A 21,235-nucleotide genomic window follows, 5' to 3' on the forward strand; every position below is an offset into this window, starting at 1 on the left:
TCTGGACCATTTCGAGATGATGTATGACTTTGAGGAGATAGGGAGAAGAGGCTTGAATCCCTTACTCCAATATGGGTCTCACCAGCGTGACATAGAGCGGTAGGAATATGGCTGCTGTGAGCGTTCCGAATGACCGTCGAATCAAAAACAGAACTCCGCATGCTTTGTTGGCAGCATGGACGCACTGTGCCAAAGGTGAAAAGGAAGTATCCACCAAGATACCCAGGTCCTTTACCTGGTCGGTCCTCTCCAGCAGCAGACGACCTAGCTCGAAATCAAGTTGAGTTGCAGGAGAAGAGCCAACAGGCAGATGACAGCACTTTGACACGTTCAGACACAGGTCCCATTCGTTAGACCATCTCCAAACTTGGTGGAGGTATCAACAAAGATCCTCTATATCACCGCGAGGAGCGACCAGTTTGACATCATCGGCAAATAGAAGGGTGTGTTGCGTGAGGTCGTCGGGCAGGTCATTTATGAAGACTAAGAACAATAAGGGCCCAAGCACTGAACCTTGAGGCACACCACTGCTCGCACTGGAGACGTCGGACAGCGAACCATTAACTTGAACTTGGAAGGAGCGATCTGAGAGGAAGGCACCAACCCATCGTACAATATCCGGATGGAAACTATATGCTTTAAGCTTGACAAGTAATAGGCGGTGGTTTACCGAGTCAAAAGCTTTGGCAAAGTCCAATAAAACGATGTCAACAGCATCACCATCATCGAGGATATGCGTCACCAATTCTTCCATTACCAGTAAGTTGGTCAAGCATGATCTCTTCGGCACGAAGCCGTGTTGGGAATCAGAGATAGAGGCTGTGTTTTGGAGGTGGAGCAACATACTTTTCTTGAGGATGGTTTCGAACATCTTGCTGATTATTGAAGTAAGGGAAACCGGTCGGTAGTTAAGCGAGACTTCACGGCTCCCTTTCTTGAAAATTGGGCAGATTATCGCTGTTCTCCAGTCCGTGAATAATTCATCTCTGGAAACATGGATGTTTTGTTCAAAATCCTTAAACAACCCTTATTCAGGGACCTTTTGAGTGGGATAGGCTACTCGACCAGAAGAAAATTCTAACTGGGCCCCACCTGCAAGGTCATGTGCTGTTTATCTTGATATGAGATCACCATGTTGTGCTCATATGGTTGTGATGCATGTGCCTGGTGTACCCTTATCAGATGGGTAGTCATAATGGGTATATTGGACTTTGTATATTTTACCCCTGTGTCACTTTGATAGCATGCACTGCTCTCTCACTCATAATAATAATAATAATAATAATAATAATAATAATAATGATAATGATAATAATACATAGCACAAATAGGGGCTTCAATAAGAGTGGAGCATTTGCAGAAAACAGCACTGCTTGGAACCACTCAAATACTCCGGATGGTGCTCGAAAAATAAGAGGTGTTACCTTAGTTCACTGGTAGTGAACAGCTGACACTGTAGTACATCTCCAGCATTAGAAGCTGTGCAAAGGCAATAAATAATAATAATAATAATAATCCTTTGTACTATAGGCACAAGGCCTGAAATTTGGGGGAGCGAGATAGTCAATTACTTTGACCCCAGTACTCCAATGGTACTTATTCTATTGACCCCCCAAGAGAATGAAAAGCAAAGTTGACTTCATCAGAGTTTGAACTCAGACCATAAAGAGAGATGAAATGCTGCTAAGCATTTTGCCTGGTGTGCTATCAATTCTACCAGCTTGTCAGCTTAATAATAATAATAAGAAGAAGAAGAAGAGAAGAAGAAGAAGAAGAAACATCTTGAAAACATCCCAGGAGGCCCATGTCCCAGAAAGATCCAAAAGATTATGCTGACAAGTATTGCCCACATCCTTAGAAAAACCCCATCAGTTTAAATGTTTGTGTTGTATTAGATGAAAATATTTCACTACTGCCCTTGCCACTTCCCCTCCCCAAGCTTTTGGTCATACTGTAACATCTCTTATCCTTCATTTGGGTGCTAGGCATGTCTTGGCAAGTGATTGTAATAAACATGCAGATTAAAAGTAAACAACAACAACAATAATAATAATAATGTTGTTTTTTTTCTTTATTACTTACTGAGCAACTTAATCCTTCCTTCCATCAGCTCCATACAACACTTTTGGATGGCATGGACCTCTCTCTCTATATATATGTCAAACAGTAGGCCTACTGACTTTCATTGGTTGATTTTTGCTCCTGTTACTGTCTCATAGTTCCTTATAGCCAAGCCAATTATCACAGTGTCCTTGGTCTCCATCCACTTTGTGACCCCATTAATCTTCTCACCACTGCTGAATGGACTCAAAGAGAAACAATTGTTGCGAAATGAAACAAAAGCAAATGAACAACATATTGTTTAAGTTAATTAGATGCCAAACAATGTAATTAGAAATTGTATTATTATTACTGATTAGATTTAAAATAAAAGAATTTTTAAACAGTCAATATATATTCTTAAATGAATCATACAGCCACATGCACTGTTTAAACAGAAACTAAAATTTAATACTGTAGTCTATCTACGGTATCTTATTTTATTTTTTGATGCCTGCATATCTCATCTTGTTTAAATGTAAATGCATACGGCCATTTTTCTGTTCATAGCTATTAGGTTAACCAACAATTAGTTAAATGTAAGACAAATGATAGATGGGTCTGTGTGTGGGATATTTCTTTTATTTATTCTGTAGAGATTTTTACGCCAATGTAAAATATATGTTCATACATTTGTATAACACATGTTATTTCTTGTTTATCAGATTTCTTTTTTCTTTACCATGTTACAAGGTTGTTGCCTGTTTTGCTCATACAGCAAATAATGAAGAAATAAAACAGTTATTTGTTTATGAATTCGGTCACTGTCTTACTTTTCCATCCAGAGGGCTGCGGCCATACTGGGGCAGTGACAGTTATAATAATAATAATAATAATAATAATAATAATAATAATAATAATAATAATAATGATTTCAAATTTGGTACAGGGCCAGCAATTCTGGGAGAGGGGTTAAGTAGATTCCATGCCCCCCCCTCCCCAACACACACACAGTGCTCAACTGGTACTTAATCTATCAATTCCAAAAGAATGAAAAGCAAAGCTGACCCCCATGAAATTTAAACTCAGAACATAAAGACAAATGAAATGCTACTGAGCATTTTGCCCACAGTGCTAACGATTCTGCCATTATGATGACGACGACGACGACGCCACCGCCGCCGACGACGACGACTGATTGGAAGTGTTATCATGTACATTGTTTTGTCTTGGTATAAAAGATGGGCTACAGCAAATATTCTGCTCAATACCACAGATTTGCTTGTCAGTTGTTTGACCGTAACCAGTTGAGCATGTCCCTTACGTGCATCTCTGATCACAAGCAGAAGTAGCTGAGGAGCAAAATAGCCATGTCTTGAGAGGAATTCTTTGGGATTTAGTTAATTCACCTCTGGAGACATGGGTGTTTTGTTCAACATCCTTAAATAACCCTTATTCAGGGACCTTTTGAGTGGAATGGGTTACTTGACCAGAAGAAAAATCTAACTGGGCCCCACCTGTAAGGTCATGTGCTGTTTATCTTGAAATGAGATCACCACGTCGCACACATATGGTTGTGATGCATGTGCCTAGTGTACCCTTATCCGACGGGTAGTCATGATGGGTATACCCCAGTGTCACATTGATGGCATGCACTGCTCTCTCCCTCGATGATGATGATGATGACGATGATGATGTTGATGAGGAGTTAACTAATTAAGCATTCATTTTTTTTTTTCTATCTAGGTGGAATAATTTTGTTTCCCAATGTAGAACCAAACCCAGATGGAAAGCCTATGTTACTGTCGTCTAACATTGATAACAATTATGCTGGTAAGTCTACTTGTTTTCCTGTTTCACTTTCATTCATTTCACTCTTCTTTTCAAGAGGACAATTTTCTTAATTACAGAGATGTACTTGCATAGCAAGTGACCTGATCTGAGATCGTGTGCTGAAACAAAAATAATTGCAGCGTGGAAAGGTGTTTATAAGCAATTTAAGAAATACACAAAAATCGTTAGATTCACTCCAACATTTAAATTTAATTTGCCAAAATATTTTCAGCGCTTTGAAACCACAACCTATTCACTGACAAAATTTTGTGCTGCACAGAATTTTGTCAGTGAATAGGTCGTGGTTTTAAATTGACGGAAATATTTTGGCAAATTAAATTTAAATGTTGAAGTGAATCTAACGATTTTTGTGTATTTCTTAAATTGTTTATAAACACCTTCCATGTGGCAATTATTTAATTTTCTTAATATATTCTATATACTTCTATTGGTGCAAGCATGGCTGTGTGGTTTAGTAGTTTGCTTCCCAATCATATGGTTTCAGGTTCATGCCCACTGTATGACACCTCAGGCAAATGTCTTCTGCTATTGCCCCTGGCTGACCAAAACCTTGTGAGCAGATTTGACAGATGGAATACAAACTCATCTACCCATACTGCTAGTACCTCTGCTACCCACCTTGTACCTTAAGATCCCACCTGAACTTGCAGCTTCTACTGATCATTGCAGGCTGCAAGGCAACCTCACTAGTGCTGGTAGCGCAGAAAAAGTACTCAATACAAGCTGTGAAGTGGTTGGCATTAGAAAGTGTATCCAGCCATAGAAACCATGCCAAAGCAAACACTGGAACATAATGCATTCATGGGACTTGTTGGATTCAGTCAATCCTGTCAAATCATCCGACCCATGCCAGTATGGATCATGGATGTTAAAAATGAGGATGACAACAATGCTGATGACAATGATGGTGATGGTGGTGGTGATCATCATCATCATCATGGTCATCATCATCATGTCTTTTTTGTGTATTGTTGTTCTTGTTCTTGTTGTTTAGGAACAAATCAGTCTTGATCAATCTGACTTAAGGTCAAAGGTATCTCTTTTTATTCACTTTATTCAAAATCATAGTGTATCTAAGATTCCATTGTTCTTTTTGCAGTTATTTTAGAATTAATAAAGTATGTTTGAGAAAGGTTTAGCTGTTGTCTTTAGCAAGCCAAATGACCACAGAAGGGCATTCAAGAGCGTTCATATATACATGGTTGTAGTGGCTGCTGTTGCTGTTGTTGTAATAGTTGTTGTTATTTAACCCCGTGTCAGAAGCCCTGAATGAGCAACCTATGATGAAGTGTAATCTAGCCATGACCATCCTGTCTGCATTTTTTTCAGCAATTTTAAACATCATGTGACACTGACACCAATGGGAAAGCCTCTTAATGGCCATTTAGATTACTAGAAACAGCAGGCTGAAAAATAGACTAGCAGATGGTACAGTCATGGCTGGATTACTCATAGTTACATCATCATCATCATCATCATCACCATTTAACGCCTGTTTTCTATACTGGCATGGTTGGATGGTTTGACAGGAGGTGGTGATCTAGAAAGCTGCACCAGCCTCCAGTTGTCTGTTTTGGTATGGTTTCTATGGCTGGATGCCCTTCCTAATGCTAACCACTTTACAGAGCATAGTGGGGGAATTTTACAGAGTGCCAGCATGGGTGCCTTTTATGTGGCACTGGAACAGGTGCTTCCTTCCATGACACTAGCATAGATGCCTTTTATGGGGTGCCAACGTGAGCGCTCTGTATGTAGTGCTGGCACATATACTTTTTACATAGGTTCTTATTTCAATTAATTGTGAAAATAATGAAGAATTTAATTGAATAACTATCGTTAAGGTCGTATTTGTAAGAAATTAATATGAAATTTTGATGGAAGATTCAAATTCAAATTCCTTTAAAACAGGAAGTTTGCATCATAGAATCATAGAATCAGACGGGTTGGCATCAAAAATGTTGCACAGTCTGGTTGTTTAGGCTTTTAATGTTGATGTATTTTTGTTGTGCTTCTTGTGTTTCAAGTGTTTTGAACAATGGAATGCATAATAAAACTAGCACATATGGAAATAGCTGCCCTGACATTAGAACTGCTATTTATCTGTATATTTTAATTAACACACATTCACACACATACATACATAATTACTTTAAAGAAGGTAGTTGTGTTAAGCCGGAACAATGTGAGAATGTACAAATTAAACAACAAAATGAAAAGAAAACAGAACAAAGTTGCAGTTTTATCTTGTATTTCTATATTTCGGGATGAAGAGCCCTTCTTCAGGACATTTAGAAAAGCAGAGGCTGGAAAAAATTTGTTGTTCAGATGTGTGTGGGTGGAGGAGAGGGACAAAGGAGGAAGGTGATATGCGCAGGCTGTTGTTGCATACATACACATGCATATATATACATCTGGCACTCTGTTAGTTATGACAGTGAGGGTTCCAGTTTATCTGATTGACAGAACAGCCTGCTCGGGAAATTAACATGCAAATGGCTGAACATTCCACAGACAAATGTACTATTAACGTAGTTCTCAGAGAGATTCAGTGTAACACAAACTGTGACAAGGCTGGCCTCTTTGAAATACAGGTACTACTCATTTTTGCCAGCTGAGTGGACCGGAGCAACGTGAAATAAAGTGTCTTACTCAGGGACACAATGCATCGCCAGGAATTGAACTCACGACCTTATGATCATGAGTCGAATTCCTCTAACCACTGAGCCACGCATCTTCACTGCTGGCACACATATATATATATTGACATACATGTACACACACACACACAAATTCCACCAAAGTCAATTCTATTTATCACCCCTCCAGGGGTACCAGTCACATACTGGTATCAACTTGCCCCCTCTTCTCAAAATTGTTATCCTTGGATCTAAATCAGAAACTGTTATCTATAATTAATAGTTTGTGGGTGCAGATGTGGCTGTGTGGTGAAAGTTTGCTGTATAATCATATGGTTCCAGGTTCAGTCCCACCACATGGCACCTTGGGCACATGTCTTCTGCTATAGCCAAGGGTCGACCAAAGCCTTGTGGAAGGATTTTGTAAACGGAAACTGAAAGAAATCTGTATTGTTGTGTGTGTGTGTTGGTTTGATTATATCCCCATAACACTGTGGTTCAGAAAAAGAGGTCTTAGAATAAGTACTAAGCTCTAAAAACAAGTAGTAGGGTTGATTCATTTGACTAAAACCCTTCCAGGTGGTGCTCCAGCATGGCTGCAGTCCTGTACTAAAACAAGTGGAAGATCTCAAAGATAGTAGCCATATACTTACTACATGCTCTCATTGCACAACAAAATTCAATTCTATGTTCTTGTGTTAAGTGGACTATTTGGTTTTAGTTCTGCCCCTTCCATTGTATTGGAAACACCCAATGTGAACGTGTAGGCTGTACTTAGCAGCACACTTTTCTCTATGATGTTGATATTTGAACATCCTGGGGTTTCACTTATGCATTCACCTGCTTTAATTTTTATCAGACCCAAGACATTTTATTATCCAAGGGATTGTTTATGTCTTCAATCCTTACATTCCAGTTATCTATTTCCAGATCTTTTTATTTGGATAGCATCTTGATTTCTTTTGGTGATACCTCGATGTCTGTAGGGACTGAAACTTCAATTAGAAGCCACTTTACTTATCTTGATAGTCCTTAGAAAACCTTCGTGCTGCTGCTGCTGCTGCTGCTGTCATTATTATTAGCAGGGGTTGCAGCCCTGTTAACCCTTTTTTTGTTATTAATATTTCTCTTGAAATGTGTTACCTTGTTTTAATTAATTTTGAAGATAATGAGGAATTTTGTAAAATAACAATGTTTTTATTAGTTTGGTATTTGGAACAAAAATTAACATAAAATTTTGATGGGAAGTTTTGATTTAGATTCTTTCAAACATGAAATGTTTTTTAATCATAGAGCCAGGTGTTGTGTTGGGTGGATTGGTATCAAAAGTAGGCAAGGGAATTGGTTGACAGAATCTGTAGGGATGTATAAAATAAATCTTTATTGTTTGGAGAGTAGAATTACAGTAATGGTTGAACACTAGGGTGATATACATAGGAGTGTCTAAACATGAACCAACCAACAAAAGTCTTTATTTGGCCATGCAACCTGCTAGAAATATCAGGTAAAATTACTTCATATTAATCCCTGCAATCTTAAAAAATAATGGCTCATTGGATAATGTAGTCCTGGATAAATAAGAGGTTGTGTGTGTTGTCACAACGAAGATATTCAAACTTCTTGTAGGGATATTTATCCAAGATACACTGGTTTGATATTTTAAATTTTGAAGATATAATCCTTCAATGAATATATTATATTGAATATTGTAAGATATCAGACAATTTTATTGAGTTAGAAAAGAGAGAGAGCTAACGGATACAAATTGATTTATTAATTAATCAGCACATTCACCAACAATTGTTTCATTTCGTTTTGGTGAATATGTTGATTAATTAATAAATCAATTTGTATCCATTTGATCTCTCTCTTTTCTAACTCAATAAATATATCTTCTCCTCCTCCTCCTCTTCTTCTTGAGTTGGAGGGAGCTAGTCAATTACATTGACCCCAGTATGTAACTGGTACTTATTTCATTGACCCTCAAAGGACAAAAGATGAAGTCACCTTGGTGGAATTTGAACTTAGACCATAAGGATGGACGAAATGCCGTTGAGCATTTCACCTGGCATGCTAATGACTCACCACCTTCTTTACTAATAATAATAATAACCTTTCTATTATATGTACAAGGCCTGAAATTTGTTGGGGGGACTAGTCGATCATATCGACCTCATTACTCGACTAGTACTTAATTTATCAACCCCAAAAGGATGAAAGGCAAAGTCAACCTTGGCGGAATTTGAACTCAGAACGTAACAGCAGACGAAATACTGCTAAGCATTTCGCCCGGTGTGCTAACGATTCTAACAATATGCTTATTACATACAGAGCCCTGATACACTTTGACTCATTGGAAAATGGCAAAAGAGGGAATAGAAGAAAAAACAGTAAAGAAAGACAGCAATGAAAGCTTGAAGTGCATACGTAATACACAGAATAAAGCACAAAAAGATAGAAAAGGGAACGTTTAAAGACCCCTAAAGAGGAGCACGTTAACGCTGAAGTGATTGTTCTTTTACCACCACCACAGCTATTACAGCTATTGTTACTGCAGCTACTACTACCACCACCACATGGTAGTTGTTAAGGCGGCGAGCTGGCAGAAATGTTAGCACACCGGGTGAAATGCTCACTGGTATTTCACCTGCCGTTATGTTGTGAGTTCAAATTCCACCGAGGTCGACTTTGCCTTTCATCCTTTCAGGGTCAATAAATTAAGTACCAGTTGGGCACTGGGGTTGATGTAATCGACTTAATCCCTTTGTCTGTCCTTGTTTGTCCACTCTATGTTTAGCCCCTTGTGGGTAATAAAGAAATAAGTAGTGTTTGTAGTAATAGTGAAGGTGCATGGCTCAGTGGTTAGAGCGTCAGACTTACAATCATGAGGTTGTGAGTTCAATTCCCAGACCAGGCTGTGTTGTGTTCTTGAGCAAGACACTTTATTTCACGTTGCTCCAGTTCACTCCGCTGTAGAAATGAGTTGTGATGTCATTGGTGCCAAGCTGTATCGGCCCCTTTGCCTTTCCTTTTTATAACATTGGTGGCGTGTAGAGGGGGAGGCTGGTATGCATGGGCAACTTCTGGTCTTCCACAAAAATAACCTTGCCCAAACTTGTGCCTTGAGGAGGGAACTTTCTAGGCACAATCCCTTGGTCATTTGTCACTGAAGGGGTTCTTTTGCTACCACAGACACCATCACCACCACCACCACTACTACTGCAACTACTTTGCTCAATCATTACTACCACCACCCCTACTACTACTACTACTACTACTACTACTATACCAATCACTGTATTTTCTTGTCTGGCTTCCAATTAATTAACTCTGATTAGGATGGATGGTTTTCTCATGAAGGTTTATAAATGATAAAACACTGATGAGATCTGATTAGGCTCAAGGCCAATTCTTTCTGTGTCTGTTGAGTGGACAACAGTATATTACTGGTATCTATTTTCTCTCTTTCCCTTTTTTGCTTATTGGAAGGTTGAAAAGCATTGTTGTATCACATGAGCTACACACACACACACACATACACACACACACACATGCTCACACACTCATATACACATACATGTACCCACACACGTATGCACTCACACAGACACACACATGTTTACATAGACACACATGCACATGCTCTCTCACCACACACACACATATACAATTACATGTACTCAGACACACACACACACATGCTCACATACCCAGGCTCACACACACACACACACATGCTCACATACCCAGGCTCACACACACACACACACACACACATGCTCACATACTCAGGCTCACACACACTCTCAGCTCTGCCTCTTATCCTTTCAGTCTTAAAGAAATAAATACTCCTTATATACTGGACTCAGATTCTATTAAAAATATCCCGGCTTCACAATATACAGCATTATACTAATGTGCGAAATACTAATTGAGTTACTGTTATTATTGTAATTAGGAAAAAGGAGGTGAGCTGACAGAATTGTTGGCACACTAGGCAGAATGCTTTGTGGTATTTCATCTATCTTTACGTTCTGAGTTCAAATTCCACCAAGGTTGACTTTGTCTTTCATCTTTTCGAGGTTGATAAATTAAGTACTAGTTGAGTACTGGGGTGGATGTAACTAACTTATCCACACCTCCGAAATTGCTGGCCTTGTGCTAAAATTTAAAATTATTATTATTATTATTATCATTATTATTATTGTTATTATTATTGTTATTGTTATTATTATTGTTATTGTTATTATTATTATTATTATTATTATTATTATTATCAATCGTTTCTTTTTGTTTGTTTTTAGGTTATGCTGTAGCTTCTGGAAAATTCTTTAATAATAAATATGAATACTATGTCATGGGTGTACCCCGAAATGGCAGTGGAGCTGTAAGTTGCTTATTTTGTGGCATTCATCCCTCTCTTTTCTCCTGCTTGTGTGGTAAGAAATTTCTCTCTCAACCATAGTGTCAGGTCTAATCTCAGTACATGGGCAAGTGTCTTCTACTATAGCCCAGGGCCTACTAAAGCCTTGTGAATGCATTTGATAGATGCAAACCAAAAGAAGTCTGCAGATTGTCAGACAGTAACTGAGGTATTTCGGATTGCCAGACAGTAACTGAGGTATTTCGGATTGCCAGACAGTGTGTGAGAGAAAATAGTGATGTTACAGGAGAGAAATGTGTCCGCATGGATGATGGGGCACTTGCTTTTAATGTTGGTGAAAAGAAAGAGGCTTGGAGAAGCCATTATGAAAGACTGCTGAATGTGGAGAATGAATGGGAGGAGGAGAGCCTGCCAAATGTTGACCCAGTAGAGGGACCAGCTATCCGAATAGACAGCTCCCTTGTAGTTAAAGCAATTAAGGGTATGAAACCAGGTAAAGCCCCTGGCCCATCAGGAATCACTGCTGAGATGCTTAAAACAGCTGGTTATGTGGGTTATGGCCTAGTCACCCGCATTGTAAACCAGGTAGTTCATAATGGAGTCATACCCAATGACTGGCGTAGCAGCACCATAGTCAACTGCTACAAGGGTAAGGGTGATGCTCTAGATAGAAATAACTACAGGGGTATTAAACTGTTGGATCAGGTGATGAAGGTCACGGAGAGGGTCATAACCCATCTCATTAGGGAGAGAATTTTCTTAGATGAGATGCAGTTCAGTTTTGAGCCGGGTAGAAGCACCACTGATGCTATATTCCTGGTCCGACAACTGCAGGAGAAGTACCTAGCTAAAGATAAACCCCTCTACATAGCTTTTGTGGACTTGGAGAAAGCCTTTGACAGGGTCCTCCGATCCCTTATCTGGTGGTCGATGCGGAAACTGGAGATTGACGAATGGCTAATAAGGGCTGTACAGGCCCTATATAGAGAGGCTGTCAGCAAGGTTAGGATTGGCAACGAATATAGTGAAGAATTCCGGGTAGAAGTAGGTGTACACCAAGGCTCAGCCCTCAGTCCCCTTTTATTCATCATAGTCCTCCAGGCAATAACAGAGGAATTCAAAATAGGTTGGCCCTGGGAGCTCCTCTATGCTGATGACCTGGCTCTCATAGCAGAATCACTACCGGAACTAGAAAAGAAATTTCGGGTGTGGAAGCAAGGGTTAGAATCAAAGGGCCTTAGAGTAAATGTAGCAAAGACCAAAGTTATAGTAAGCAGAAAGGCGAACTCAGCACACACCCCCTCGGGCAGGTGGCCCTGCTCAATCTGTAGGAAAGGTGTAGGTAGAAACTCCATAATATGCACCCAGTGTAAGCTATGGATGCATAAGAGGTGCAGCAACATCAAAGGGAAATTAACTGATAAGATAGCTTTCATGTGCGGCAGATGCACAGGGACAATAGACACCACAGATACTCAGAAAACAGATTCCATCACACTCCAGGGGGAGAAACTAGAAGTAGTTGATAGTTTCCGCTACCTGGGTGACCAAGTTAGTAGTGGAGGTGGATGCTCAGAGAGTGTCACCACTAGAATACGAATAGCCTGGGCAAAGTTCAGAAAGCTCCTACCCCTACTGGCGACAAAGGGTCTCTCGCTCAAAGTGAAAGGTAGATTTTATGATGCATGTGTGCGAACTGCCATGCTTCACGGTTGTGAAACATGGGCTGTGACTGCAGAGGACATGCGTAGACTTGAAAGGAATGAAGCTAGCATGATCAGCTGGATGTGTAATGTCAGTGTGCGTGCACGACAGAGGGTAAGCACCCTGAGAGAAATGGTGGACATAAGAAGCATCAGATGTGGTGTGCAAGAGCGATGCTTGCAATGGTATGGTCATGTACTGCGGATGGATGAGGAGAGATGTGTGAAGAAGTGCCACTGCCAAACAGTTTAAGGTATCAGGGAGAGAGGTAGACCCAGGAAGACATGGGAAGAAGTAGTCAAGCATGACCTCAGAGCGTTGGGCCTCACTGAGGCAATGGCAAAGGACTGAGATCTCTGGAGATATGCTGTGACTGCAAAGATCCGGGCTACTTCCTGCACCAGTTCCGCATAGCCCCTGCCCATTCAAAGTACCTTGGATTCCAGAACATCCTGCTGTGCTTGAAGAGACCTGTTGAGTCAAGTACATGAACATCGAAACGAATATCAATGGAAATAGTAGTTGTGACACTTGTGCCGGTGGCACATAAAAAGCACCGTCCGAACGTGGCCGTTGCCAGCGCCACCTCGACTGGCTTCTGTGCCGGTGGCACATAAAAAGCACCATCTGAACGTGGCCGATGCCAGCGCTGCCTTGGCTGGCTTCCGTGCCGGTGGCACATAAAAAGCACCAACCGATCAAGGCCGATGCCAGACTCCCCTGGCACCTGTGCAGGTTGTACGTAAAAAGCACCCACTACACTCGCGGAGTGGTTGGCGTTAGGAAGGGCATCCAGCTGTAGAAACACTGCCAGATCAGACTGGAGCCTGGTGCAGCCCCTGGCTTCCCAGACCCCAGTCGAACTGTCCAACCCGTGCTAGCGCAGAAAACGGACGTTAAACAATGATGATGATATATATACTCTTTTACTCTTTTACTTGTTTCAGTCATTTGACTGCGGCCATGCTGGAGCACCACCTTTAGTTGAGCAAATCGACCCCAGGACTTATTCTTTGTAAACCTAGTACTTATTCTATCGGTCGCTTCTGCCGAACTGCTAAGTTACGGGGATATGAACACACCAGCATTGGTTGGCAAGCGATGTTGGGGGACAAACACAGACACAAACATATATATACATATACACGACAGGCTTCTTTCAGTTTCCATCTACCAAATCCACTCACAAGGCTTTGGTCGGCCCAAGGCTATAGTAGAAGATACTTGCACAAAGTGCCACGCAGTGGGACTGAACCCGGAATCATGTGGTTGGCAAGCAAGCTACTTACCACACAGCCACTCCTGCGCCTAACTTCGTAAACTCCAATCACTCTTCCATTCCACCCTACCCGACGCCACTACCCCAACTCCTCCACCACCCTTCTCCCCTCCCGATAGGCTCCATCCACCCACACCTAACCCCACTGCCCCTCCCGATAGGCTCCATCCACCTACACCTAACCCTACTGCCCCGCCCAACCACCCCCACACACCTCCCCAATCCCTCCCCCTCAGACCTCCACGAGACCTACCACCCCTCCTACTTCTATTCCACCACCCTTCTCCACTTCCGTCTGTTGTTACCATTCCCCCCGATCTTCCCCTCTCTGCGGCTGAACGCTCCGTCCTTGGTAGGGGTCTGCGTTTCATCCCCCTCACTCCATCCTGTAAGGAATTCCAGACGCGAGTTGATGTTCACAGCTTTGTGCGCCGTGTCCGGTTGGGTGCGCATTACCACGACTCGCCACCCACACCCAACGAAGAGGACTGCTTCACTGGCCTGGGCCGCCGACCATCCCCGTGGACGCCTGCCCCTGGCCAGATCCTAGCAGTGGATCTTTTCGCGGGCGCTTGTCAGCGTGCATTGGAGCGGTTCAACTTCTCCAGGCGCCAACGCCGCCTCAACATCTCCCCGGCTGAGCTCTTGGCTCTTCGTTCCCTCCAACGGCGCGCTGACATTATCATCAAACCGGCTGACAAGGGTGGAGCTGTAGTGGTGTGGCGCGCGGAACTCTATAGGGCCGAGGCTTTCCGCCAACTCAATGACACCTCCTTCTATTCCCCTCTGCCCTCTAACCCCACACGTAGCTACCAACAGATGGTATCCTCTACTGTCCACGACCTCATCTCGTCCTCCCATCTCCCCCGCACCGCATCCAACCTAATTGTGCGAACCCCACGTACCCCCACCATTTACTTCCTCCCCAAAATTCACAAACCCAACAACCCTGGTTGCCCCATCGTCTCCGCCTGTAACTGCCCCACGGAGCTCATCTCTAAATACCTCGACCGTGTCCTTGCCCCCCTAGTGGCATCTCTTCCCTCCCACATCCACGATACCAACCATGCTCTCCGGCTTTTCAACTCTTTCTCCTTTCCTCCCGGCTCCTCCAAAATCCTTTTTACTATGGACATCCAAAGCCTCTATACTGTTATCCCTCACCACGAAGGACTGCAGGCCCTTCGACACTTTCTTGACCTCCGCTCTAACCCTGTACCTGACACCTCCACACTCATTCGTCTGGCCGAACTTGTCCTTACTCTGAACTGCTTCTCGTTCGCGGGCAAGTTCTACCATCAGGTCTCAGGAGTGGCCATGGGAACGCGAATGGGCCCCAACTATGCGAACCTGTTCGTTGGCTATGTTGAGGCCCAAATATTCTCTAATTTCACTGGTCCCACTCCTGAACTATATGGTCGTTACATTGACGACATTATCGGTGCCACCTCACTCTTCCGCGAACATCTAGATTCCTTCCTCTCTTTCGTCCAATCTTTCCATCCAGCCCTCCACTTCACTTCCACTATCTCCAACACCTCTGTCTCCTTCCTCGACATTTCGGTGAGCATTCTTCACTCCACTCTTACCACCTCCATTCACTACAAACACACAGACTCACACTCATACCTCAACTTCTCTTCCTCCCACACAGAACACACCAAGCTTTCCATCCCCTATTCCCAATACCTCCGTCTACGTAGGCTCTGTAGTGACGACCATGACTTTGAGACTCAGTCTCAACGTATGGCTCACCACTTCACCCTACGTGGATACCCCCTCACCACTATCCACACCGCCCTTGCCAGAGCACGGTCCGTGGACCGTGTATCTGCTCTCTCTCCCCGAACCCGCCCTGTAGTCTCCCGCCTCCCTTTTCCCCTCACTTACCACCCCACGACCCTACGTCTCCAACGCACCATTCTTCGAGCTTTCCGTCATCTCCAGTCTGACCCGTCCACTTCACACCTCTTCCCTAACCGACCCCTCCCCTCTTTCAAACGAGCCCACAACCTTCGAGACCTTTTGGTCCATAGCTCCTTCCCTGACCCTACCTACCAACCCGGCTCGTTCCCCTGCTCCCGCCCACGTTGCCGCACTTGCCCTTACCTCTCCAACACCACCCGCCTCACTAGCACCCACCATCGACCCTATCCCATCATCCACTCCTTCACCTGCACCTCCAGCAATATTATCTATTGCATCTCTTGCTCTCTCTGCAATTCCTTGTACATCGGACAAACGGGACGCCGCTTGGCTGACCGGTTCGCGGAACACCTTCGTGACATCCACCTTGCGAACGACACACCGGTCTCACGCCATTTCCGCTCCACCGGCCACTCCTTGCAACACCTATCTGTGTTCGGTTTGTCCTTACACAGAGGCCATCCGGATTCCCGTTTGCGCCGTGAACAGGAATTAATCTTCTCTCTTCGCTCTTATACGCCATTTGGTCTCAACTCCCCCCCCCCCCCTCCTCACCTATCCTTTCCCCCCGACCCCTACTTCTTCAGTCCTTCATCCTTTCACCCCTTCTTCCCTCTTTCTCCCTCCCTCCTTCCCTCTTCCCCTTCCCTCTGCTCCCTCACTCCCTCTCTCCCCTTCTCTCTCCCCCTCTTTCCTCCTTCCTCCCCCTCCTCCCCTTCCTTCTCCCCCATCCTCTCCTCTCCTTCCCCTCCCCTTCTCTCCCCCTCCCCCTCTTCTCCTCACTACACCACACGACTTTACACATCACATCATATATGATGTGCCATACTAATACATACACCAACTAATACATACTAATACGTACTAATACATACTAATACATACTAATACATACACCAACCCTATACATACACACGTCCAGACCCCTCATACGCACTTATACTCTCTCATACACACACACACACACTTATACATACTAATACGTACTCATACATATGCACGTCCAGACCAATCCTACGCACTAATACTCTCTCATAAACACACACACACCCTTATACATACTAATACATACACCAACCCTATACATACACACGTCCAGACCCCTCCTACGCACTATTAGCTGGTCCTTCAACCCTATTATCAACCGTATTATCAACCCTATTATCTCCCCTTATTTCGCTCTCGCGTCTCATGTTTGATCTTTGACCTCTGGCCAAAATCAGATCGCCATGTTGATTCGTTAGCTACTCCTTCTTTCTGTGTTTTTTTTTTCTCTCTGTGTATCTTTCTGTTGAAGAGCGTAGGCTCGAAACGTTAAAGACTTGTTTTATTTATATTTCCTGAGCGCCATACTAATACAATTGTTCGTTTGTTTTCCACCTGCCTTCGTCTTTTGTCTATTTTCATAAAGCTTCCCATTATATATATATATATATATATATATATATATATATATATGTGTGTGTGTGTGTGTGTGTGTGAGTGTGTATAAAACTTAAGCAGAAAATGGAGAAAATGTTTGATCAACAAACAATTTGACTACCATTGATTATTATTTTTCTTAATACAAAACTTTAACATTGCTAACAGCCATTTCTGCTACCAATGTCAGTTGGCGCTGTTTAGGAAAATTATGAGTATAATATTCGTCATATTTTATAGTACATCTGATCTGGTAAATGGAGCTTTATCAGAGCGAAGACAAATGCATAAAATAAAAGAGAAGTGGAAAAGAGAAGATTGGAGTCTGATGCAGCCATCTGGTTCACCAGTCCTCAGTCAAACTGTCCAACACATGCTAGCATGGAAAGCAGACGTTAAACGATGATGATGATGATTATATATATATATATATATATATACATACATACACACACACACACACCTGTATATATATAAATGACATATAAATATATGTCATTTAATGTCTAGTGTCTCCAAGCCGGCTTTAATCTGAAATTTGCCTGGAGACACTAGGTGTGTTTTATAAAAACCTTCCTAAACCACGTCTCCAATGCATGAAACTTGTAGTAGCTCATAACTTTAAACTGTGCACATTAAAAAATATTTATCCCCCTTTGGATGGAATAATTTTTCTTTTGATCTAACCTTAACGGAGAAGTAAACTATACACACACACACACATGCACTTACCTACATGCAAACATACATTTATATAGAGTTGGCTTCTTTCACTTTCCATCTACCAAATCTAGTCACAAGGATTTGATTGACCTTGGGCTATAGTTGAAAGCACTTACTCAAGGTGCCTATCCATACCTGTACATGAATGTGTGTATGTGAGTGAATGTGTGTGCATATACATATATGCACACACATACACATGCATATTTATATATACACTGATGCATGTGCATACATATACATATAGGTGCAGGAGTGGCTGTGTGGTAAGTATATGTATGTGTGTGTAATGTATGTGTGTGTAATGTTTATTGCTCAATCCATTTTCCTTTATTCATATTTTTGTATAAACTCTATAAATATTCACAGATTTCCTGGTGTATATTTGGTGATATGATTGGTCATCTTTCTGTGTAATAGCATTTGTTGACCAATACCTGTTGGTGAGCTACCACAAGGTTTATACACAAATTTAATTGACATAATATACATATTTTATATATTTTAATTCATTCTTTTTCATTATTTAAAATTTTAAAAATTACTTTTTCAGGTGCTAATAATAGACGAAACTAATCATATCGTACAACGTTTGCAGTCAGAATCGAAAGAGGTGAGTTCCTTTCTGTTTTTTTTGTTTCCCCAAATATTAATGTTAATACAAAGTAGCCGCTGTGGTGACATTCTGTGTGGACATTTACTTTGCTAGAAACAGCAACCAGGGAACAGGTAGTAAATGGATAGAATCATTAGTGTCAAATAGAATACTTCACAGTATTTATTCCATCTCTCTGCACTCTGAGATCAAATGCTGTTGAGGGCAGCTTTACTTTTTATCCTTTTGTGGTCAATAAAAAGGGACCAATCTCAGATTGGTGGATTGACAGAACTGTAAGAATGTTAGACCAAGATTCCTTGTGGTATTTGTCCTGGTTCCTTACATTCTGAGTTCAAATCCTACTGTGGCTTACTTGGGTGGTACACTTCACCCATCATCCAGTTAAATACCACCCAATGGCATCTTGGGTGCCTTTAGCAGAATCCACTTCCCTAAAAGCATTTTGGCCAAGTCTTCAGCTTAAAGATACTTTCCTCTCTCCCTCCAACCAGTCTTCAACACCTTTTAAGAAGTCAGAGGCACTGCCTTCTTTCCTCATTAAAAGATAAAAATAAACTTTGCCCTTACTAAGTGCAGGTGTGGCTGTGTGGTCAGAAGTTTGCTTTCTAACTGCAAGGTTCTGGGTTCAGTCACATGACATGGCATGGCACCTTGGGTAAGTATCTTCTATGATAGCCCTAGGCCAACCAAAGCCATCATGTGAGTGATTTTGCGAGATGGAAAACTGAAAGAAGTTTGTCATACGTATGTATGTATATGAAGGTGCATGGCTCAGTGGTTACAGCGTTGAGCTTATGACAGTGAGGTTGTGAGTTTGAATCCCGAACCAGGCCGCATGTTGTGTTCTTGAGCAAGATACTTTATTACATGTTGCTCCAGTTCACTCAGCTGTAGAAATGAATTGCGACATTACAGGTGCCAAGCTGTATCGGCCCCTTTGCCTTTCCCTTGGATAACATCGGTGGCGTGGAGAGGGGAGGCCGATATGTATGGGTGACTGCTGGTCTTCCATAAACAACTTTGCCCGGACTTGTGCCTAGGAGGGGAAACTTTCTAGGTGCAATCACATGGTCAGTCATGACCAAAGGGGGTCTCAGCATGTATGTATGTATGTACATATGTATGTATGTCATATGTATATACATATATATATATATACATATATATATATGTATGTATGTATATATGTATCTGTGTGTGTGTGTGTATGTATGTATGCATGTATATATGTATCTATGTGTGTGTGTGTCTTTGTAATTGTTTTTGTCCTTCACCACCACTTGACAACTAATGTTGGTTGGTTTACATCCCCTGTAACTTAGTGGTTTGACAAAAAGTGATTGATAGAATGTGTACCAACCTTAAATAGTCCAATGCATACAATGCTTAGAAAGAAAACGATGAGATGGTCATTGCTGGATTGTCTTTGATCATACATCTGCTGATTCAGAGCTAAACAGCAACAACAACACCAAGCATCTATGCCCAAAGACAACTTTGAATGTTGCTCTGCCCTAGTGTTACCCAACCTGGCATGCTAAATTCCTTACCAGGAAGTTCTGGGAATTCAAATGGAATTTCACTTACCTAGGTTGGTTCTGATGCCACGCAAAATACATCTAGTGCTGCTGCTGCTTGTTTGTTTGTTTGCTTGTTGAGCGAAGCAGTCTTCGTCCCAGAGCAGTGGGAGAAGTCCGAAACGTGGTCCTTTGCTATTCGTAAAACCTGCAGAAGAGAAAGCAGGTCAACCCCCGACACCGAGAGCATTGACGGATGGATGAATGCGCATCCAGGCTCAGCAGTTGTGTAGGAAGTCGGGAACAAGAAACAGGAAGAAAGAGTGAAAGAAAGTTGGGGCGAAAGAGTAAAACGGGTCATCACCACCCCCTGCCGGAGCCTCGTTGAGCTTTAGGTGTTTTCGCTCAATAAACACATACAACGCTTGGTCTGGGAATCGAAACCGCGATCCTCTGACCGCGAGTCCGCTGCCCTAACCATTGGGCCATTGCGCCTCCTGCTGCTGCTGCTGCCTTGTAAAAAGCACTGGTGATGGTGTCACATAAATTGCTGTGGTGCCATGCAAAAGGCACTGGTGTTGCTGCCATTTGAAAAGGTGTTAGGAAGGGCTTCCAGCAGGAGAAACCAAACCAAAACAGTCTATGGAACCTAGTGTGGCCCCTGGCCTTGCCAGGTCTTGTCAGGCCATGACAGCATGGAAGATGGACATTAGATGGTGATAGTGATGATGATTATGATATGAAAGATTTAAAAAGTCTCCGTGTTATCAAAAGAACTGTTGTATTAACAGAGCATTTGACAACTCTGGTCAAGCCAACAAGGAACTGTCACTGGAATAAGTGTTCCAGTTGATCCAACCAACAGAACGTCTTGCTCATAAAATTAACATGCAAGTGGTTGAGTACTCCACCGACATATACACATTTAATGTAGTTCTCATGGAAATTCAATGTCACACAGATTGTGACAAGGCTGGCCCTTTGAAATACAAGTTTAACTCATTTTTGCCAGCTGAGTGGATTGGAAGAAAGTGAAATAAAGTGTCTTGCTCAAGGACACAATGTACTGTCGGGTATTGAACTCATGACCTTACAATTGTAAGCCAAATGCCTTAACCACTAAGCCACATG

The 21,235-nt window shown here is 42.3% G+C and overlaps 1 protein-coding gene across 1 annotated transcript in view; it reads left to right on the plus strand.

Moving 5' to 3' along the window:
* Positions 1-21,235, plus strand: part of LOC115215377 (integrin alpha-4-like) — a 205,572-nt gene that overhangs the window by 166,557 nt on the left and 17,780 nt on the right. Inside the window, exons 6-8 of the mRNA XM_029784535.2 lie at positions 3,787-3,873; positions 10,835-10,917; positions 18,522-18,581. Of these exons, the coding sequence (XP_029640395.1) occupies positions 3,787-3,873; positions 10,835-10,917; positions 18,522-18,581 (230 nt within the window). The remainder of the gene's footprint in view (positions 1-3,786; positions 3,874-10,834; positions 10,918-18,521; positions 18,582-21,235) is intronic.

This window comes from Octopus sinensis, linkage group LG9 (genome assembly GCF_006345805.1).
Source record: "Octopus sinensis linkage group LG9, ASM634580v1, whole genome shotgun sequence".
Lineage (NCBI taxonomy): Eukaryota > Metazoa > Mollusca > Cephalopoda > Octopoda > Octopodidae > Octopus > Octopus sinensis.